This window comes from Dasypus novemcinctus, chromosome 6, assembly GCF_030445035.2.
Source record: "Dasypus novemcinctus isolate mDasNov1 chromosome 6, mDasNov1.1.hap2, whole genome shotgun sequence".
NCBI classification, from domain to species: Eukaryota; Metazoa; Chordata; class Mammalia; order Cingulata; family Dasypodidae; genus Dasypus; species Dasypus novemcinctus.
In genome coordinates this window covers 27,316,658-27,340,169 of record NC_080678.1, presented here as the reverse complement: position 1 = coordinate 27,340,169, position 23,512 = coordinate 27,316,658, and the positions used below count along the sequence as shown (strand labels likewise).

General features: G+C 40.4%; 1 protein-coding gene across 3 annotated transcripts in view; it reads left to right on the top strand.

The window, feature by feature from the left end:
* Positions 1-10,866: 10,866 nt before the first annotated feature.
* The window catches only part of PDCD4 (programmed cell death 4), a 28,653-nt gene continuing 16,007 nt past the window's right edge, over positions 10,867-23,512 (top strand). The window contains exons 1-4 of one of the 3 annotated variants that reach the window (XM_004473254.4): positions 10,867-11,049; positions 15,945-16,045; positions 20,675-20,977; positions 23,395-23,489. In XM_004473254.4, the coding sequence (XP_004473311.2) occupies positions 16,003-16,045; positions 20,675-20,977; positions 23,395-23,489 (441 nt within the window). In that variant the 5' untranslated portion in view covers positions 10,867-11,049; positions 15,945-16,002. Of the gene's footprint in view, positions 11,050-15,149; positions 15,171-15,944; positions 16,046-20,674; positions 20,978-23,394; positions 23,490-23,512 lie in introns of those variants that run through there. The other 2 variants (XM_004473255.4, XM_071215678.1) reach the window with 2 other exon arrangements.

Below are 23,512 nucleotides of genomic sequence, written 5' to 3'. Positions count from 1 at the left end.
TCCTGAGAGAGACAACAAGGCATCTCTCTTCCCCATAGTATCCATGAGCAAGGCAGACGCCTTCACTGCCAGCCCTCCAAGAGGACATTTCAGACAGACCTCTCAGGGTTATGATTATGAGGTCTACCTTTCCATTGCAGAGACAAGGAGAATAAGGCTAAAGCCTGGGTTAAGGGACAGTCAATGCTAGTAGCTTCATTTTATAGCGGAAGGATCCAAGGTTCAGGGAACAGAAGCTGTTTGCCTTAAGTCAGACAGGTAGAAAGTGGTAGAGCTGGAATTTAAACCAGGCTCTGCCTGAATCCAAAGCCCATTTTCTTGTTGTGAAGGGAACCCACAGCCACAACCCCTGATAATCCAACCACCCTGCTGGTTTCCCAGAAAAGGGTTCTTGCTGGCCGAGGCTAGGAGGGCTTGGGCACTGAGGTGGCAGCACCTAACTCTGGCCCACTCTGAGCTCTGTGGTTGGAGAAGCTGTTTATGAACTCTGCCTGGCAGCCCAGCTACCCCAGCTAGGTCTTTTCCCAGAAGACCCATCAGGCAGGTATTTGAACACCACACAGAGCCTTTGTCCAAAGGGCATGGTATTTTCCAGGGAGAAGTTTGCATTGGCTTGCAGGTGGGGGCAAGGGAAGGGGAGGCCTCTAAGGCTGTGCCAACAGGGCCCTGCTCCAAGAGGGCGAAGCCTGCAGCAACCAAGAGGGAAGAGGGCAGAGGGGAGGAGAGGGAGCTTGGGCCAAACAGAGCCCAAGTGGAAACTCAGGAGAGAAATGGCCTGGACAGTATTCAGAAGTAATAGCTCAAATAGGGTTTTATGTTGCCAGGCTGCAATGGGCAGTGTAAACAGCTCAGGCTCATGGTTCACTTAGGTTCAAATCCCAGCTCTGTCCCTTTTGGCTTGTGAGGTGTTTGGCAATTAACTTGACCTTTTTGAGCCTTAGTTTCCTCATCTCTTGTGAGAATCAAGGGCTATGGAGTGTGCTGGGCACACAGCAGTCGCTCAATATGGGTGGGGGTCACTGTATTTTTGTAACCATTCTTTCAGTTCCCAGATTTATGAACTAATAAAAGGTCTGGCCTGCAGAGAACACCCAGGCAATGGTGTTAAATGACAGTTGACTAAGAAAAGGAAACGAAACCACCAGGAGCAGACCCACATTTAGAGGAACTCTGGCCCAGAAACTGTGCGCGGAGGAGACAATCTGTTTCTAGTTAGGGAACAGCCAGCGCAAGAGCTGTAAAATGTAGAGTTGTTGCCTTCTAACTGTTTGAAACTTAGCATGTGTGTGTGTGCATGTGCACATGTGCTGTGTATGTGGTGTGTGTGTGGTATGTGGTGTGTGTGTGTGGTGTGCATCTTTTCACTGCTGTAAGATTGTGGAAGCCTCCTCTTTCACCTTCAGTAGTGCTTAATAGTAAAGGAAGGCAGGAAAGAAACGAATATTTGACAAATCTTGATCCTTCGGTATATGTTTGGTTTTTTTTTGTTCGGTTAGTTTGGTTTAATTCTCACAATGACTCCCAGATTAGGAAACTGAGGCTCAGAAAGATCACTTGTCTAAGATCAACCAGCTGGTCAGTAGCAGAGGCTGGTCCTGCACCCAAAGCTGCCTGACAACAATAGACGTTGTTTGCTTGGCTCCTGAAAGAAGAAACCCCCACATGCAAATACAGTCAAGGTTTTGTTCCACTGTCTAATGTCAGGCAGCTTTTCTTGTGGTGTGTCACCCAAATACCTGTGCTGTGTTCTAGGTCCCAGACCTCAACTTCCTGTGCAGCGTATCACCACTTTGGTTTTATTTTATGTCAGCCTTTCTTCTGAACCAGGTTTCACCCCAGGGACAGAAGCTCAGAGAGGGCAAAAACAGCTTGGGGGCTGTCAGGCCTGGGCTCATGCAAAAGCATCAATCCTACCTTCCCTGATGGGCCAGAGTGTTCCAGAAACAGCTGGAGCCTCAGCTTGCAAGTTCCACCTGGGATGTACCCCAGTGCCTGGGGTCCATGCAGTGTGCCAGCTTCCAGTCTTTCTTGGGAGAACTATACAGATAGCCTGTTTCAGTTTCATCTCCTGAACAATTGCCTGCAGACCCAGCGATTGACAGGGCAGAATTAAACCAGGAAGTGAAATTCTTGTGGACAGCCTTGCACAGGCTCTTATGCAGAAAATAGAAATGTTATTAGTTCCATTATTCTTCCATCAAACTTTTATCTACCTACTATGTGCCTGATGTAGAGGCAGGGCTTTTGGTTTTCGGGAACCCACAGCCCAATGGGAGCCAATACGAAAACAAAGCCTAGCCTGTGAGTCCAGGCAGACCAGGGAGGAAGAAGGCTTCACCCTGCCCCAGGGGCCTGGGGAAAACTTCTTATAAGAGGTATTATTTTGCTCAAGTCTGAGGGATCAGTCAAAATTTAAGAAGTAAAAGTAATATCAGTAACAGCCAAGTTATTACTATTATTAATTAGGTACTTGCAGTATGTCAGATATCCTGCGAGGCACTTCACAGACATTGTTTCATTTAATTTACCTAATGTCATAGGTACTGAAATTATCCCCATTTACCTAAATGCCATAGATACTGAAATTATCCCCATTTACCTAATGCCATAGATACTGAAATTATCCCCACTTACCTAATGCCATAGGTACTGAAATTATCCCCATTTTACAAGTGAGGAACCTGAGGGTCAGGGAGGTGAAGTAACTTGCCCAAAGCTAGGAAACAGTAGTGCAGGCATTTGAACTAGGTTCTGCTGACTCTGAACCCCAGGCTTTTATGCTTTTTAATAGGGTTAAAAATGGCAATGATATAAACAGGTACATGCTGAGAAGTCTTGCTTCCACCCCAGTCCCTGTAGACCCCATTTTCCCACTGCCTTTATAGGTGTAAATATTTTATTAGTTTCTTGTATGTCTTTTCAGTGTTTCTTTATGCAGTATAAATAATCCTACATAAATATTCTTTTTCCCCTCTTTCTCACTCAAAGGTAGCATATATTAACACTGATTTGTACTTAATTATATAGTGTTGGAGAGTTTTCCATTGTAGTATATAGAGATCTTCCTTATTCTTTTACATCATGGTATAGTACTACATTGGTTGAACCCAGGTTTTTGAGCATAAGACAAAGACCAGCTGGGAAGAGGTGATATGCTTTGCTAAACTGTTAAGATTTCATGGGGCACCAAGGAGCAAAGGCATGATGAGATGGATCTATTTTTGAAAGCTTCCTTACAGAAGGTAGGGAGTGTCACACAGCACAGCTTGCCTGGACATGTGGCCCTGCCTGGGTACAAGAACACCCACTGCCCTAGCAGTGACTGGGGAAAAGCCCTTTCATGAAACAAGCTCCAAACCCTCTCTAGCCCTGCTGACTGCAGCCCTGGGCCCTCTGTTCTTTTTGACATCTTCCCCATGCTCTGCCTCCAAAATGTTTATAGAGGTTCCCGTGCCTAGGGTGCAGAAAGAACAAGTAGTCTTAATGCATCACCTTGGGACACTTCACCACTGATTGTGTAAGAGTTCAAGATTCTTCACAGGTGTACTTACAGGATTCCCAGGTCTCTAGTATCCCCTGGGAAAGCTTGTTGTCAAGGTTGTTACGATTCAAACACCTTTTAAAGTAAGCTGCAGTCAGCACTCTTTCTCTGAGATAGGTGATTCTCCCAGGGAGTAACATTGCCTGTGGGAATAACTTTGGCCCTTTGAAAAAAGCCACTTACTCTTTAAAGTCATGTCATCATGCTTGCTGGCTTCAAAGGAGTTGTGCAATTTCCAAAGCACTAGCCGCATCAAATGTACACAGCTACCAGGCTGCTGCCTTTGTGTTGGCAAAGGCCTGTGCCTTTGGGCCTTCCACATGTGCTCATCCCAGTGAATAAAGCTGACCCAACTTTACGGTTGATCCTTTCTACTCTTGTGCCTAGACATTTGCCGTGTCCCTCCAAAGGTTCTTAAGAGATCATGGCTTGTAAGGACAGTCGTGTGACTGTAATACATATTCACCTGGATGAAAATATGCATAATCACAGAAAATGACTATAAGTAGAATCTTAGGCCAGCAGCCAACTTAGAGATTCTATTGGATAGACACAGCCCCAGGAAGACTGGTGGGGATGTGTTTAAGCGCTACACCCTCAGAGCAGTCCAATGGCCTAAGGTCACACATGCAATTAGTAACAGAACTAGGGATGGGATCCTGACTCTTGCCTTCTAACTCTGGTCCCATTCCACTATCTCAGTGCTTTCCAGTGTGTATTCCATAAGATGGTAATAGAAATTATGTAAAAAAGGATGGCCATGGTCAAACAAGTTTAGCAAACATTGGGATAAAGAAAATTAAATGGGTCTTCTTGGACAGGTCTCCTCAGAGCCTTTAAAATAACATTGCTTTTTGCGAGCCTTCAAGAGGGGAGATGATAAACTGTTTTCCCAAATTTACTTAATCCTAGAACCATTCTGAGGTGGAACACCTATGGAGCAGAATTTTTGAAAGACACCATATCATGTTCCCTGCCTTACATAAGTTCAAGGATTTCCTTAGTTAAATGCATGGATGATGGGGTATGACCTTTGTTTAGGAAAGTTGGGGGCTTATATTTCTGGCTCATTGAGGTCAACATAATGGAAAGTAGTTGCCATACCTGACTGGAATTATTGGGATGTCTCAAGATGGTATTTCATGTCCTTTTGACCACTAATGTCTTAAAAACAATATTCTTTTGTCTTGTTTCCTGTTGAGATTACTTTGAAGGCTCTTTGATTCTGTGTCTTGTTGGAAATACGAGGAAAGGAAATTGTGATGGCATTTCCTGGTGGATCATGGAACCAAATTCAATAACCTGTTCTATTCCAAAAGTTCTTGAGTCTTTTTGGGGTCTTATGAAAAAAACGTTATGGGTACCTATTGTTAGGAGATGCAAATTCATAATAAAGTTTGTTTTTGTTTTTTTAAAAATTTATTTTATTATTATTTTTTATTTATTTATCTCCCCCCCCTCCATGTCTGCTCTCTGTGTCCATTCACTGTGTGTTCTTTGTGTCCGCTTGCATTCTTGTCAGTGGCACTGGGAATCTGTGTCTCTTTTTGTTTCATCATCTTGCTGCGTCAGCTCTCCATGTGTGTGGCGCCACTCCTGGGCAGGCTGCATTTTTGTGCGGGGCTCTCCTTATGGGGTGCATTCCTTGCACATGGGGTCCCCTACATGGAGGACACCCCTGTATGGCATGGCATTCCTTGTGCACATCAGCACTGCACTTGGGCCAGCTCACCACACGTGTCACGAGGCCCTTGGTTTGAACCCTGGACCTCCCATATGGTAGGTGGATGCTCTATCAGTTGAGCCAAATCTGCTTCCCTCATAATAAAGTTTGAATAAAAATTTTAGGATGATCTGGGACTCCTTGAAGCCCATCAGTAAATCATTGATCTAGATTCATTACCCTCTAAAAGAACTTTCTAAAAACATAACACACATGCACAAGCACATACACAACACAACACAACATGAGAAATGGTGGTAAAACCTTCAGTTTCCCCCTCAGAAGTTTTTCTCTTTCTTCTGAATTCTTAGTACAGAAGGATGGATTTTGCGTGCTATTTCAATGCTGGCTTTGTCAGTTATGCTGAAGGCTGCCAGTCAGGTTGCTTCAAATGCAGAAGTTGGGGATTTCCTGGAGTTGTTGTTTAAAAACATCAGTCCTAATCTTTTCTTTCTGGAAGTTGCCCTCATAGCTTTTTGGACAGAAAAAAAAAACAAGGAGTTTGGGGGACAGAGTACTGAAGAACTAGATATATTCAGAGAACCATATGGAAAAAGAAGGCAGTGCCATGTAGGGGATGTTACATTATATACTATGGCCTGATCCCAGACTCTGTAACTTGCTTAGAGCCAGATCTTCTCCTCTCTCTGGGCCTCAGTTTGTTTATCTAGAAACTGAGCATGTTGGCCTTATCAGGCCATCACCAGGACCCTCTTCTGTTTCTGACCTGCATGAGGCTACCTTCGTTTTTATTATAAACATTTAATAAAAGCAACATTTCTCTTGGCTTTCTCCTGTTCTCTTATTTGGCACTACTTTTATTTCTCTTTGCTCAAAATAAAATACAGATTTTTATTTTGTAAAAAGTTAATGAACTTCCTTTTCTCTGTGTATCCCTTTACCTAGTGTTTATACCCCTTTTGTCTGCCCTCTCCCCTTCCCGCCTTTCCTGTTTGCATTCCTTATAGATCTGGCTCTCCTAATCACAGCCCAAGATTATTCATTCCTCTTATTTTCCAGCATGAAAAGTCCCTCATTTCCCCCCTACTCCTTGGGTTCAACCCCCTGTTTGGGGGGCTTGCAGAAATTGTGGCCTCAGAGGGTAGAGAGAATAGAGTTAGGGCTCTATGGAGAAAAGAGAGTAAGTTTGAGAGGTGTGAAGCCTAGCTGAGGAGCCAGTGTTTCAGAATAACACAAATACAGCCCCCAGAACTGGGATTAGAAGAGCTCTTCTCTAACCTGACTCAACATATTTAAATGCAGGGTGTGGCAATAATAGCACTGGAAAGCGCTGGGCTGGGAGCTGGAGTTTTCACAGCCTGCGAACTAATGAACTAATGCCAGCTGAAGGTGACAAGTCCAAATATATGGGCTCTTTGGAGAAAAGATGTCCTTTTCACCCCTACGTGATCTTATTTCTAAATCTTCATGGTTGCAGGAGTGATTTGGTGGGGGAAATTACACAGATACACCAAGAAAACCCCTCAAAACCTGAAATGGAGAAGTAAAACTTTTTTAGACTTTCAATGTTCTTTGGTACAAACTATTTTTAAGTATTGCATCTACTTCTTTGTATTATGCTTCACATTACTTTATATTCATTACTCTAGGAAAGAAATTCTTGAAAATGCCCCACAAAGAGCTCCTAAACATCACACAAAGGCTTTCCTTGCTCTTCCTCGCTTTAAGAATTTAACATGGATTCATGGGCTACTAGGAGGTTCTGGGACCAGGAATGTGCTCAGATATTTGACTTTTATTCAAGAGACTCAAGGTTGAGTAGCACAAAAAAGTCTAGCCCAGGCTTGGGTGCCAGAGGTATGGACTCCCCTTGTCTACATGTTATCCACCTCTGCAGCAGAACCGTGCAAGGCTGGGGGGTGGTGGTGGTGGGGCACCGAGACCTAATTTTGCACATTCTGCTACTAAGTAGCTGTGTGGCTTTGGGCATTCAACCTCTCTGAGTCGCTGTCATTTGTATAATTTGTATAATGCAGGGTTTGAACTAGGGGGAGCCCCAAATTTCCTTGTAGCATAAAAATGCCATGAACACCAATGACCTACTCAAGCCTCATTTTCCTCATCTTTAAAGAAGGGAGAGTGGTATCTGCCTTGTCCACTTCATAGGAAGGGGTAAAAGTGTATGTTAAAGCTCAGTAAACCTTAAAACACAACATAAATGTCAGCCATCATTTATTATCTATTATCATTATTCTTTACGATGCTCAGTCTTTCTTCAAGACATTGCATGCCTTTTACCATTCTTTCTAAAGAGCAAGCCACTGCCTTACAGGAATTCCTAAAATTCAGTCCTTGGCTTGACTAACTGGGAGGCAGGATGCCCGTTTATGTAAATGAAATTGTTGTAAATGACAGTAGCATTTCAAAGTTCTTTGAAAGGAAGCAGGCTAAGACCTACCCTCCATCCCCCGAAAGATGGCCCTCTTTTCTGTTCCATTCAAGGGCATGAACAGTGCTTATTAAGAAACTCGCTTTCTCAAATGGGGTTTTGCCCAAAGGTTGAAAGAGCTCTTGGAGAGATCCAAGGGCAGTAAGACTAATCCTAGGTGTTTATCTTTTGCCTTTCATTTGTGCATTCCATAGGAATTGATCCACTTTAAATCATTAGCACACCCAACCTTATACCAACCATCACTCTGCCTTTGTGATGGAGAGAACTGCTATCTGAGCTTTGCATCAGAGAAAGCTCCTGGGTTTAGAGCAACAGTCCTGTCCACACGTGAAGGAATCCTTCCCTGCCTGCTGCTAGTTGAAAACCCTCTCATCTCTCGTCCCAACTCCCAGGACTTCTGTGGTACCACTGGGTACCTTATCCATCAGCATCATGGGGTATCATAACTAGAAAGCCTTGCTAGAGACCCCCTGCAGTGGCCGACCTCTTCTTTTACAGCCCAGGAAATTGAGGCATTCAATTGAGGTCCAGAGAAGGGAAGTGAAATGCCCAAAGCAACACAGCTAGTTAGGGACACACTCAGTAACTTGTGTCAAGAGGTGAAAAACAGAAACTCCCTCCCAAACCTCTCCCCATCACCCTAACAAACCAGTTTGGGTCCCTATAGGCATCTCAATAGTGCTTAAATTGAGGAGCATGGGCCAGAGGTTGTACGTAATGTTTATCTCAACACTCAGCGGAGAGTTTCTATTGCCACCTCTGCAGAGCTATCTTCCCCAGGGCAACTGCGATGGTCCTTCCTCTCCTTATCTCTTGGGATGGGTCATTCTTAAGGGAAATGGAAGTTGAAATTCCATCATTCTGGGTAGAATGAGACAAGGGGAAAGGACGCTCTCCTTTTCTTTTCATCCAACAGCCAAATTATCACAAGCCCATCGGCACAGGGCTTTGGAAAACAGAAAGTCAGTTTGTGAGCAATTATAGTGTGAAATGAAAATGTATACTGTGGCCCAGAAACCTGGGCATTTCTAGGCTTCAGACATCTCCTACCTTAAGGTAGCATAACGCCTTTTGCCAAGAACACAGCTGGACCAGTTCTGTGCTTTTCACAGAATAAGCACAGGATAAATATTTGCTGATTGATTGGGTAGGCAAAAAATCTTATCACTTGGATACTTTTCCATTTTCAAGTTCTTCTTTTTTTAGCTACTCAGGCATCGGTGGCTGGTGGAAGGAATCCTGGTGATGGTGGCTCCATCTGTAGTCCATCATGTCCCAAACTGGTTTCCAAGCAACACCGATTCTGAGGCATCTTGAGAAAAAAAGGATTCTGGATTCAAATAAGCTGGGAAATATTGCTGAGTTTCCTGCTCCTATTCACCAAGATTCTAATGGCAAGTTAGCTTACTAAAGCTACTGAGAAAAGGTGGCATAAAGAAACAGTTTTAACTTTGTTGAAATAAGTTCTTCCTAAATCCATTTGACCACACAACAATCATTCCCCCCCCTTTTTTTTTCCCTCATGATTTCCATTAAAGTTCTACAAAATTTGTGTTCTTTGGAAAACACCTTGGGAACTGCTGATTGAGCCCAATCTCTGAAATTTACTGGTGAAGAAACAGAGGTCCTGAGAGGGGCTGAAGTTCTCACAGTTAGTGAGTGGGGGAGGTAAGACCCAAATCCCATCCCTTGTCTACCTGGCCAGAGCTTATAAACCACACCCACCTAGAATGGCATTCCCTAAGGTTCTGAGATATGAATCATCATGGGTAGTATATGAGATGAGGGACAAAAGGGATGTGAATGTTTTACCCCATAATGCATCCTTTTGGGGTAATTTGCTAAAAGGTAGGGATTGTTCCAGATGCTTTTAAAATGGGTAATCATATCCTACCCTTTCCTTATTTCTTGGGATGTTTGCCCAACACAGCCCATCCCAGGTATGCCACAGAGGCTTAAAAAAATGTGATACTTAAGTGATTAAATGAAAGGACTTAGCAGGAGTCTTAGGAGGATGGTGGCAGGGAGGAAGAAGGAAAGGGTCAGGAACTGGAAAGGAGTGAAGATGAAATGTGTGAAGAAAGGAGTGGTGGAACAAGGAGCCAGCAGACACTAATTAGTGGAGAAACTAGTGAAGTTTGAAACGCCAGGAAAAAAGAGTAACAGAGTGTGTCTGCTGGGCGAAGCTTTGATTTTAAAAAGTGAAGGGGACTCATGAAGCTAATTCAGATGCTGGCCATGCCAGGAGTGCCCTGCCCAAGAGATGGGAAGGAGCATCAAACTGCTGAGAACCTCTGTGAATTCAGATCAAGGTGTATTTATTGCATAAGTATAATAAATGTGCAAGGCGTCCTCTTAAGCACTAAAACAATTACAGATGATTAACACACATGTCCTGCCTTGGAGGAACCTACAGTCTAGCCTCGTGAAGAGCTAGGACCTGGACTCAGAAAATAGTGCCAGGTAGAATGTGGTCAGGGCATCCCGAGGTACAATAAACCAAAACTGTGATCAATCAGGGGATGGGAAGATCATGTCAAGTCATGAGGTTCAAGAGTCTCCGTGGGAGGACTTGAGGAATGGGGAAAATATCAACAGGTAGAGATGGGAGGAGAGTCATTTTAAGGCAATAGAACATGATAAAGAAAGGCCAGGAAGTGGGGAAGCATATGGAACAGTGAGTGGTTCAAATCGTAACAGCAAAGGGGGGTGTGTGGACGGGGGGGCCGGTGTGGAGACAAGGCCAGAAAGCCTTTTTTTTTTTTTTTTAGATTTATTTATTTATTTAATTTCATAGTAGGCGCGAATGGTGTGAGCAGGGGCCTGTGGGAGAAAGGGCCCAGGTGGTTCGTGGCATTCCTTTGAAATAGACGGAAAAGGAGGCAGGGATCTTCGGGAAGTCCTCGAGTTTGCAGACACCCTGCGCGTACGGGGTAAGCTGGGTCAAGCTCGCCTCAGCTGAAGTCCTCACCCCACAAGCATTGCCCTTTCGCGCCCTAACCCCCCCCCCCCCCCCCCCCCCGCCTCCACTTAGAGGCGCCATCCAACCCCAGCTTCCTGCCCGCCTCCTACTCTGGCCATCCCGGGCAGCCATAAGAACATGCGCACTCCGCACCCCTCCCCAACTTTTCCACGTTTCACTTCCTTCCCTTTTCCTCCTCAGCTCTCTCTCCGCCGCGACGATTGGCTAGCTGACCTCCTCCTCTCGGCCAATAAGCGCCGCCCTCTCGCCCCCGTGTTACTGGGTAGAACAAAACAAAAACAAACAGAGGGAGAGCGCCAGAGACTAGCCGAGGTGGCGGCAGAGGCTGAGGAGCTGGGTCAGGGTCGGCGAACCAGGGACCAGGGCGAGTGGCGGCGGCGGCCCGCGGGGTCAGTACCGGTGGGCGGCTCGCACGCTCGGGAGGACTGCGCCCTCTCCCCTAGCGCCTCGCTGTCTTCGGAGGCAGCCGCACGTTGGAGGGGGAGGGGGCGTGGAGGCCGCGGCAGAATCGCTGAGCGGTCGGGGCGGGGGTCCGGCCGCCTCCCCAGAGTCCTGTAGACCAGGCCGCGCCCGCCCCAACGCCCCGGGCTGCGGAGAGCCTACCCGGGTTCCGGTCTCCTGGGTCCGGTCCCGGAGCGCGGCGGCGCGGGCCACCTCCTCCCTCCGAGCCCCCTCCCCGGAGTCCCTTCCCTTAGGCGTCGCGCGAGGCGCTCGCCGGGGTGGACGAGTCCTCGTCTCTCTCGGAAAGCCAAGTTTTTATTTTTATTTTTGCGGGGAGGAGGGGCACGTGGGAGGTGTGTTTTCGGCAAGATTGGAATTCTGTGAGGAAGGTTTGCGCGCCCCCGGCACCCATGGCGTCCCCGGGGCGCCTGAGAAGATGCGGCCCAGCGTTTTCAGGCCCGAACCCTCGGCCCGCCCTGGGCCCCGGCAGCCGTAGCTCAGCCCTTCTCGGGGGTCCGGCCGGGGCTGGGGACCGAGGGGCTCCGGGCCAGCGCGGGCTGCTGGGAGGCGGACACGTGCCCGCCTGCACGAACTTTGCCGCGCCACTCCTCCTGCAAAGGTTTTCCATTTCAGTTGGAGTAAAATAAAATCTTCCAGGGAAAACAGACAGGAAGGGAGCCCCATTTCTGTGAAACGCATGCCGAGTCTGCTGCAGTTGTCACTTGAGTGTGTGATGAGCACAGGAGTATTTTGCATACGCTTCAAAACTGTAGACGTCATATCGCTGGTCTCCCCCTTGGCAACTGTGTAGTACCTACGGATAGTGTAGTATCTACCGATGATTTAAAATGATTAAAAATGCTGTGTGGTGTGAAAAAAATGCCGCCTGTTTTTACACTTGTTTTATTTTGTTAGTATTTAGAATTTTGTCATTCTAATGCAAGTTTTTTTGGGAAACCATTAATCAAATGCTTTAGAAAAAGGGGACCACTGTCGATGTACTCTTAATTTTTTATGCCCATAACGTTGCTTCATTGTAGGCCTCTTGAATTCTTTAATAGCTCAACAGGCATCTTCGAATTACATTTTGATTATTTTTTCTGCCGCAGTAATGTGAAAAGAAAAATAGTTATTAGGGCTGCAAAAACAAATTGGATTTATTTAAATTAGATTTTCTGTAGTGCCCCCTTTTGCATCATTGCATCATTGTTGATTTTAGGTTGCTAATATTCTGTGACTGTAGCCCAGGACTAAACTTAACTTCTAGAATGTCAGAGTAGTTTATGAGATATATTTCAGGAATTAGTTTTTTTTTGGGGAAGCGGGGTGGTGCGGGGAAAGCGCTATCTTAGAGAACATCTTGGCAATTTAAAACTTCTTTTGGTATGCCTCTGTGTAGCACATTGGATAAAAGAAAACTTGAATTTCGGCATTAATTTTTTTATAACAAGTGCAGTTTTCTTTTTGAAAATTGATTTTTATAGTTTAGTGTGAAGGATGTGGAGGTTGGATTTTTTGCTTTAAATTTCCTTTTAAGTGTAGGGGTAAAAAACGTAGGAATTGATAAAGTGGTGAAAAAAAATACCCGTTACTTTGAAGAAAGTAAAAACGTGGAACATAATCTTTTTCTAAAGTCTTGAAAAGGGCAGTTCTTGATTGTGTTATCATTGCCTAAAGACATGGGACTTTGTTGTTATGATTATGTAATAAAAACCGTCTTGGTGCGTCTACATGATAGTCATTACCTGATAATTTTCTTTGCCAAACTGATTACCTTTTGCATTATAGTTTAAAATAACATATTTTTAGCGTTTGGAAAGCGATATTTAAAACTTTGCTGTAACAATAGAAGTCTATGTTTTAATAAGCTTCTGTTAATCCTAAAAGAGAATCTTTTTGTGGCATATTAAAATCTGGTATTGAACTTTTACAAACAATTCTGGATTTGTAATTTGAAAATCTGGGTTCTAGTCTTGTTTTTTGACTAAGCAGGGTGTGTCTCTTTGGTCAGATAATTTCTCTTCTCTTCATTTGTTTGGTTGGCTGCAAAACAGGAGGACCTACCACAAGATTGTTCTGAGAATTACATAAAATAATGCATTTACATTCTTTTGGAATTATAAAGGGCTTTATAAACATCAGTTATAATTATTTCATTTCCTTTATTAGCTAGGCCCTGCAGAAAGTATTCTCTCAAAGATTGTGTTTGCATGGAGTTATCCTTTCCCTACAACATAATTCATGTACTGAAATGAAACAAATGTACCATTTTTCAGCCACTGAGGACACTAAATGTTTAGGTTTGCAAACTGTTTTTGTTCATTTACCTATGTGTATCTCTGCACATTTTTGAGGTTCATTTTTCCCCTTTAAATCCAGAGTTGGTAGGAATTATGATCCTGAAAAGTGATTATATGGAATCATATATGTCAATTTACTTATTCTGAATAGAATTAGAATGAGCTCACCATCTTCTTCTGAAGCAAAAGGATACTGTTTTAGCAGTCTAAGAATTATGCCAAATTAAATTTATAATTTTAACATAAGATGTTTTTATTTTTGCTTTATAAAACTTTTTTTTTTCTGGAGAAAAGGTCATAAATTTTAAAAATGTTAAAAAATTATTAGTCTCACTCTCAATTAGAGGTGGAGTGGGCATCACTGTCTCAGAATCCTCAGGACTGGGGAATAAAATATGGACTAGAGTGGACTTAACTGGTATTCTACTATAGATAGACACAGTGATTCTAGCCATGAAAATAATTATTTCATTGATGTGGAGACAATGGCCACTGGAGGTGCTGAAGTCAGGGAGAGGGAAAAAGGTGTAATATGGGGACATTTTAAGGACTTGAAATTGTCTTGAATGATGTTGCAATGACAGATGCAGGGCATTATATATCCTGCCATAACCTACAGAACTGAGTGGTAGAGAGCGTAAACAACAGTGTAAACTATAATCCATGCTTAGTGGCAGTACTCCAAAATGTTTGTCAGTTGCAATGAATGTACCACACTAATAAAAAAGTTGTTAATGTGGGGAAAATTGGAAGATATGGGGAGTGGGGCATATGGGAATCCCTTTTTTCTTTATGTAACATTTTATGTAATCTCCAAGAATCTTTTAAAAATAAATAAAAATATAATAAAAATTATCAGTATATAGATTGAGAAGTTTAAGTCCCAGGAGACATATTTTTTTTCCAAAATGAATTTAACAGGTCATGTTATAAGAAAAAAGATAACTTTTCTGGGTTTAGTTAAATAGGTGTTTTCGTTCATTTGTACATTTTATATTGAGGAAGAAAAGTACTTTGCTGATTAACTGGTTGTAATTAACTGTAAGGACTTGTAGCTAAGCTATATGATTTAAACAGATGCTTAAGTACTTTAAACCATTATTTAAAAAAATATTTCCAGAGAGATTCTGCAATCTTATATGATTGTGCCTTCTGGTGATATATTTTCATGGAAATTATATTGATAGTCTTGATAGTCTTTCTTTCAAATAACATTTTATTTCTATCACTAAGTTAATGATCTAAAAAATAGGGAACTGATCTCATCAAAACTTTCCAGCAAAATTTTTAAGCCCTTTTGAAACTGAGCTCTAAATATTGAGATGCTTATGTCGGTATACTTATTCTGTTCTAAAATAGGTTAGAGGGAAGCATATTTGGCCCAACAGATAGGGCGTCCCCTACCACCTGGGAGATCCAAGATTCCAACTCAGGGCCTCCAGACTCATGTGATGAGCTGGCCCATGCGCAGTGCTGATGCGCAAAAGGAGTGCCGTGCCTTGCAGAGGTGTCTCCGGCATAGGGGGCCCCGTGGGCAAGGAGTGCGTCCCGAAGGAGAGCCGCCCCACTTGAAAAAAGTACAGTCTGCCCAGGAAAGGTGCTGCATACACAGAGAGCTGACGCAGCAAGATGATGCAACAACAACGAGACACAGATTCTGGGTGCCACTGACAAGAATAACAAGCGGATACAGAACACAGCAAATGGACACAGAAGGCAGACAACTGGGGGAGAAGGGAAGAGAATTAAAAAATAAATCTTTAAAATAGGTTAGATACATTTTTTAGAGTGGATTTTTTGGATTACAAAAATAATATACCTATTATAAAAAAATTCAATTAAAAAATGTCTTCCAGTCTTGAAGTCTTAAAATAGAGGCCAAGGTAATGAAATGGCAGATAGACAAGCACCAAGCCACATCTGCTTCCTTGAGTTGGTTTTTTTTTTGGTCTATTTTGCTTGTTTTTTTTTTTTGTTTTGTTTTGTTTGTTTGTTTTTAGAAGGCATGGGAAACTGAACCTGTAACCTCCCATGTTTGAAACAGGTACTCAACTGCTTGGGCCACATCTGCTCCCCTGATAATCTTTTTTTTTTAAATTATTTTTAAGGAGATACTCTTGGTTAACTAAAATTGCGTTGCTTGTGTTTTGTGGTAGTTTTCATAATCCAGCAGTAGACAGGACTTTCCAATATTTATGTTTCTATATCAGATTACTATTAGGGTTGGTATTCCCTAAAAGATTTGGGGTGTATAGGTATTCCTCTAATTTGAAATAAATACATACAGCAATTTTATCTTTCAATTTCATGTTGAAGGGGTGCTTTGGTGTATACTGAAATTTGGATTCTTTTTGACTCAGATAAATTGTAAAGATTGAAACCAAATGCTAATTAATTAGATAAGCTATCTTGAAAATAAATTTTTTTTTAAAGGAAATTATGTGGTGATTTTTTTTCACAGTATGAATGAATAAATTGAATTTCTGTTAATTATATCAATTTAGAAGATACTGAAGCTTTTTTTAATCTTTTTTAAAAAATAGGTTCTAAAGAAAGAACTCCAGTAATTTGTTTAATCAGTGCAAGTGAAATTAAGAAACAATGGACATAGAAAATGAGCAGGTACTGAATGTAAACCCCACAGGTAAGTAATAAGATCTCAAACCTTTACTGTTCTGTGAACAAATTTCAGGCCATATTATACTTTATGAAAACTTGATAGTAAAACCATTTTTACTTTAAAAACCATCTTATTCATGCTATAAGAAAATAAACCATATTATTGTTAAAATTAAGTATGTGATTCTTGTTTTTGTGGAGATTTAGCATGCCCTTATTTTTCTGCCCATTATTTTGCATTCTGCACATTTTTATTCTCTAGTATGTATAATGAACTTAGTGCAGAATGGAGAAAGGTAGTCAACGTACTCTTATTAATTTTTCCATATGGGCTAGTTAATGATTTATACACTGTAAACTATTATTGGTATCTTTGATATCTTTCCTAACTAATAATACATTATAAGTTGCCTATGACTGCTTCCCCTAATTTTCATGGTGCTTCATCGTCTTCATAAAAATGAAGATAGTTTTGTGGAAAAGATATCCAAATGCTAAATAACTTACGACAACTTTATAGCTTTCAGAGTAATCTTCCTAAGAGTTCATTAGAATTTTGCAGTATTCTGAATAGTGAGAGCTTTTCATATTGATATGTTTTAGATAATTTTTGCTTTCTAGTTTTATTAACATGGAAGCTCTATTTTCTGTAACTTAGAAGTATTCATCATATTTCTCATTTAAATACTACTGCTTCATGTCTTCTATAATTTTAATTCACTGTTGAGTATAGCTTATAACTTTCTTTGATTTGAACAGACATTTTGAAGTTGAAACTTTTTTGCCATTTTGTGTTTACAGACTTAAAAGTGAGCTAGAAAATTATAGTTGAAAAAGTTGCTACAATAATTAATAATTAATCAATAATTAATGATTATTTCTAGGCTGCTATATACAGTAGCTATTGAGTATTTGTTTTTATGGCTGTAAATTGGTAACTTGTCCACCTTTCATTGAGGTGGGAATGGTAAATAATATATTTTTAGACTATCTTTCATATATAGGTAATTGCTTCTTGTCTGCACTGCTTAGTACAGTAGCTACTAGTCACATATGACTATTGAGCACTTGAAATGTGGCTAGTTTTGAATTGAGATGTGCTGTAGGTATAAAATACACTCCAGAGTTCAAGAGACTTAGTATGAAAGAAAGAAGGTGAAATATTTTAATAAAATTTTTATTGATTGTATATTAAAATGATATTATGGATATATTCAGTTAAATTATGTGTTAAAACTAATTTCACCTGTTCCGTTTACTTTTAATGTGGCTACTCAAACTTAAAATGACCTATGTGCTTACATTTTATTTCTGTTGGACAGCACTGCTCTAAGGGTTTTACTTTTTGTTTTCTGACTAGAGTAAGAACTAGTTCTAATCCTGTCCTTGGTGCCTTTTCCCAGTACAGTCTTAACATAAAGGACTTATAGTTCTCCAATACTTGGATGGGCCTAAGACAAACCCTCTTTGCAATAAATTCTTTCTGTATCAAATAGTTAAAGACAGACTAGTATACTAATCACAACTGCTAATGTTACTGGCTCTGTTACTTTGGGGGGGAAGTAAGTTATTTTCTCTGATCTTTAGTTTACTCATGTATAAAAGGGGTTATAAATCCCCTCCTTTTAGGTTTATTGTTAGGATTAAGTGAGATACCATGTATGTGTGAAATCTATAATATTATGTACTTAATAATTGAAAGTATGCTAATATAGTTATTCTAATTATGCCACTCAGTGGACACTAGTAATTGAAAATGTGATTGTCTGGTACTATAGTGATAGAATATGGAGTGGTTACTATTGAGATGCTAAGAGAATTCAGAAAGAGGGAATTAGTACACATAGAAAACAGTTTTGAAGCCACCACATCTGTACTCAGGTATTTTATCCTTTTAATTTTGTTTTTTTAAAGTCAAATCAATAATGGTTATAGAACCCTAAAACTTAGGTGAGTATGAATAGCAAAATATAAAAAAGCAATTAATATAAACCTGGGTTAGAAATGATAAGATCATTTATATAAAATTTACCTGGAGAAAAATATTTACTGCTGCAGACACAGAAACATTTTTATGGCATATTAAAATAGTCAGGAAACTCAATTGGAAGAGATATGTTTAAATTGAACTTCAATATTCAAAGGACAGTTTAAGGCATTTTATTGTATTTTCTCATTTATCTTCAGGACCAGTTTAATTGCAAATAATGAAAGCATTATATTTTAGGTAGATGTTTAATCTTTTCTTCAACCACCTTCTCTTACTTGAAAACTCCAGGTAATTTGTCTGATCTCTGATCTTTTTTTCCTTTCCCCTTAGTTTTCAGTTCATCTCTATTTACATTTCATTCCCTCATTTCATCCTCTCAATCTCGTGAGCTGTCACCACTCTGCTCTACTCTGGCTTTGTATTTTCTATAATATGGTTATCTGAGATTCAAAACAAGGCCCTGAATCCTGGCCACAATCCTTTCTATCAGTGTAACATCTCTGTAAATCACCTTACTTCTGTAAAATGAGGATAAACAGCTTCCTTATAAAGCTTTGTGAGGCTTAGAGACCATGTATGTAAAATGCCTAGCATAGAACTTGGTATCTCATCAGAAACTGTGATAATGGTAATGACAAAAGAGGTAGTAGTTCAGATATAATGATGGTTATGATGATGTTTCAAGCTTGCCCTCCTAACACTGTCTTCCTCCCCAGTCTAAAAACTTTTAAGACATTTTTTCACTCTCCTTTAATCTCAAATCTGCTTTTAAAAGTCCTTTGTTATTATTATTATTTTTCCAAGTGTCACTTTCTTCTAGTAAGCTTGTGCCTAAATTACTGCAATATTTTCTTAACTGGTCTCCCATTTTATACTTTCTCTTTTTTCCTGATATATTTTGGGTACCTCTGCTAAACTAATCTCCCCACTGTCTGCCTATCATATCAAATCTAATCTATGACCATTTGAGTACAGGAGTGGGCAGGAAGCGTTCTGCTGATAAGCAGGGGCAAGATCATGCAGGACCCTACAAGGTAAAGAGTTTGTACTTTATTTTGAGACAATTAGAATGTCTTTGATGCATTTCAGTGGGGACATGTTTTAGAAAATCATTCCCAGTGCACTTTGGAGAATGGTTTGAAGCCTGAAAGCAGGGAGACTGCTTATGTGATTGATAATAGCAATTTGACTTTACTTAAGTTTTTGTTTGTTTGTTTTTGATCACCGCACACAATGTTTGTTCCTAACTTTTATCCTATTTGTCAAGAATTTGTAAAATCTTAACAAATCTATAGTTTTTATAGGCTGATTTTTGAAGATTTTTAGTGTTACCGTATTCTATTAAAATGTTAAAGCCCATGCATGTAGACTTGATACATCCTTATTATGTTTAGAAAATTTGAGTGGTTCACTTTGGACTTGAGTTAACTATAATGAACAACACCTTGGCCCAGTGGTAAATAATTCAGCAGCCTTTCTGACTTTACAAAGTTTTCATAGCAGAGCTTAATGTCTCTACGTGATCTCCATAGACATTTGAGTTAATTGTACGAGGGATACTCTGCCAGGTGCTGGGGATACAAAGTACAGTCTAGGGTGGTTTCTCCTTGGAGGCTAATGGTTTAGCTGGATAAACAAGACTGCTATATAAAAAGAAACAGTAGTGATTTCTGTGATGTGTTAAAGGAGTGATCTGTGAACTACTCATGTGTGACTGTGGCTAGAGTTGTTAAGGAAAGTTTTCATGAACGGAGTAAGACTTGAGCTACATCCTAAAGGACTTGATAGCTGAAAAGAGCAGTGATGATGACCAGAAGGAGCAGAGAAGCTGAAAAGAGCAGTGATGATGACCAGAAGGAGCAGAGAGACCATTGAGAGCTTCAGATATATTGCTTTCTTTCAGGGGATAATGTGCAAATATTTATATTAGGCTGAAAGGTTTTCAGAGGATGGTAAGTAATATGAGTCAGGTTTGGGGAGATGAATTAGGAGTATGTGTTGATGGCTTTGGAATCATGCTTTATCTCAAAGGCAATGAAGCATTTGTATTCAGCTCAGTAATCATGTGCACCTATTTTCCAAATGCTGTTCAGACCCTGTTGGATTACTAACATTTCCTAAGTATCTGTAATTAATTGTGGGATGTTTGGTACGTCAGTTAAACACTTTAAGGCTTAGTTTTCTTATCTATATAATGGCATAATAATCAACTGCCAAACTTGTGGGTTAGTGACAAAGTGCCCAGCACAGTGCTTGATATATAATTAGCAACATTCTGAAAATAGTTTATCTCCCTTCTCTCAAGACTCAGCCTTTTTGTAGGATTTCAGTTAACTCTTTTAGCTCACAAAAGTCCCAAAGTTTTTTATTATGTTGATATTAATAAAGATTTTATGATCTGTATGTACGTGATAACATGTTTCTTTCAGTAAACTTTGTTCCTTAAATTCACTGCCTTCGTTTATTTTCATGATAATGTGAAAGTAATCCTATTCATTCATTATTAGACTGGACTATATAAAATTGCTGCTATGTGAATGTGTATTGACCTACCAAAATGGTAATTCCTTGTAATTCATCCTAATATAGCTTATGACTGTAACTGATATAAATAATAGATGCTTAAAACACTTAGAAATTTCTTTCTTCATTTCTCTTTTTAAGATCCTGATAATTTAAGTGATTCTCTCTTTTCTGGTGATGAAGAAAATGCTGGGACTGAGGAAATAAAGAATGAAATCAATGGAAATTGGATTTCGGCATCCTCCATTAATGAAGCTAGAATTAATGCAAAGGCAAAAAGGCGACTACGGAAAAACTCATCCCGGGACTCTGGCAGAGGCGATTCAGTCAGTGATAATGGAAGTGAAGCCCTTAGAAGTGGAGTAACTGTGCCAACTAGTCCAAAGGGAAGGTTGCTAGATAGGCGATCCAGATCTGGGAAAGGAAGGGGACTACCAAAGAAAGGTTGGTATATACCATGTCCAGAGAAACAAATGGGAAAAAAATTTGCCTGATTCATTGTACTGTGATTTCTTTGATCGAGGAATGAGAGATATTTAAATAATGGTAATATAAGGTCTTGTGGTTTGTATATTTTTACATAGTAATAAGCTGGGGACCATCCCAGTTTTTTTTTTTTAGGTTGAGCCTTTATTTTTCCTTGTTTAGGTAGATTTATCTTTTATTTCCAGCAAAATATACAGTGATGATTTTCATAGTTATGAATTGTACATGTACACTCCTGCTTTGCTTGAAAGAAGTAGAGTTAGAAATTCAGTGTATCTATGATCTAATGAATCTAATTAGGACATGATAGGCACTGAAATTTGTTGAATTATGATTCAGTCTGGTCTGTCAGTTTTTGTCTGTAGTAGGATTTCAGTACATTTTGGAGATGTCACCAGCTTCCAGGTAGTAGGACTTCCAATTTACAGCCTAGGTTTCTTGCAAAAGGTTTTTGTGATCCATCAAAAATTGAGTTGAGTGGCTTAGTCATTGGTTGGATCAAAATGAGACCTTTTTAAAAGATTCTGTTTTGCTCTGGTGGAAAAGATTATGTTGTAGGTATAAAATAAAAATTGGGGAAACGGACTTTGGCCCAGTGGTTAGGGCGTCCGTCTACCACATGGGAGGTCCGCGGTTCAAGCCCCGGGCCTCCTTGACCCGTGTGGAGCTGGCCCATGCGCAGTGCTGATGCGCGCAAGGAGTGCCGTGCTACACAGGGGTGTCCCCCGCGTAGGGGAGCCCCACGCGCAAGGAGTGCACCCATAAGGAGAGCCGCCCAGCGCGAAGGAAGGAGCAGCCTGCCGAGGAATGGCGCCTCCCACACTTCCCGTGCCGCTGACGACAACAGAAGCGGACAAAGAAACAAGACGCAGCAAAAAGACACAGAAAACAGACAACCGGGGGAGGGAAGGGGAATTAAATAAATAAAAATAAATCTTTAAAAAAAAAAAATAAATAAAAATCGCCAAAAAAAATCTGGTGACATTGTAAGATTCTTAAAAACAACAACAATGATATATTGGGCCTTAAAAACATCAATAGGTTTATGCAGAAAAATAACTTTGAAAGTTGGAATTATTACGCTTCTACTGGTTGGCTTGTATATAGAGGTAAAGATAAATCATCAGTGCTGTTAGTGCTTAAATAGTAATTAGTTATTTGCAACATTGTTAATTGCAAAGTATAGTTTAATGTTTACTTTTATATCTAAAGAGTATTTGACTTTAAGATATTTAATGGATGTCCCTGTGTTTCTTTAAATAATTTCTCCCTAGTCCAGTATGCTCTTTTTGTTTGGTCCCAAGAAATGTCAAAGGTAAAATTTAGAGCTCAACTACTATCGACTTCCTTGAGGTGTCCCCAATAATGCTCTTTTCTTTGTTTTTCTTTTATTTTAACATCTATTTTAGTTTAATTTTATAAATTATTTCAAATTTATGTTTTTTTGGAAATAAATTATAAAATATATTAAATATAATCCTTACTGTAAATGCCATGATATGAATAAAAAGTTTATTCCTTTCTGCTTGAAAAAATTAACATAGAAATTAAAATATATTTAACTATTTAACAATTGAACATCTACAATTGATTTCAATTTTAAATTAAAATTAATGAACTATATATAAACTATGTTTAGTTAGACAATTGTTAGATACTTGTCAATTTAGACAAGTAAAAATTTATTTTTTTAAAGATTTATTTATTTCTCTCCCCTCCCTGCCTCCCACCCTCGTTGTCTGTTCTCTGTGTCTATTTGCTGCACTGTCTTCTATGTCTGCTTCTGTTGTTGTCAGCGGCACGGGAATCTGTGTTTCTTTTTGTTGCGTCATCTTGTGTCAGCTCTCCATGTGTGCGGCACCTTTCCTGAGCAGGCTGCACTTCCTTTCGTGCTGGGTGGCTCCCCTTACAGGGCGCACTCCTTGTGCGTGGGCTCCCCTACGCGGGGGACACCCTGCATGGCAGGGCACTCCTTGTGCGCATCAGCATTGCGCATGGGCCAGCTCCACACGGGTCAAGGAGGCCCGGGGTTTGAACCACGGACCTCCCGTGTGGTAGACGGACACCGTAACCACTGGGCCAAGTCTGCTGCCAAGTGAAAATTTAAAAGAGTTGAAATTTTAAAGTAGAATGAACAAAGAATGCATTTTCAGTGACTTTTATCTCCCACAGTTTATGGTAGTGTGGTTCTTAAACCTTATGTATGTGTGTGTGTCTTCCTTACAGATGGGATAATTTATGCTTTTTTTAAATTAGGTATTTGTGCTTGTAATTTTCTCTCCTTAAGTTTTCACCTTTTGATGAATAAGATACTTGGATGGTATTTGTGATTGTAGATTTATGCTCTTTCCTTTCTCAATTCTAAACTTTTTCAGGTGGTGCAGGAGGCAAAGGTGTCTGGGGTACACCTGGACAGGTATATGATGTGGAGGAGGTAGATGTGAAAGATCCTAACTATGATGATGACCAGGTATTGATGTTTTTACATTTGTT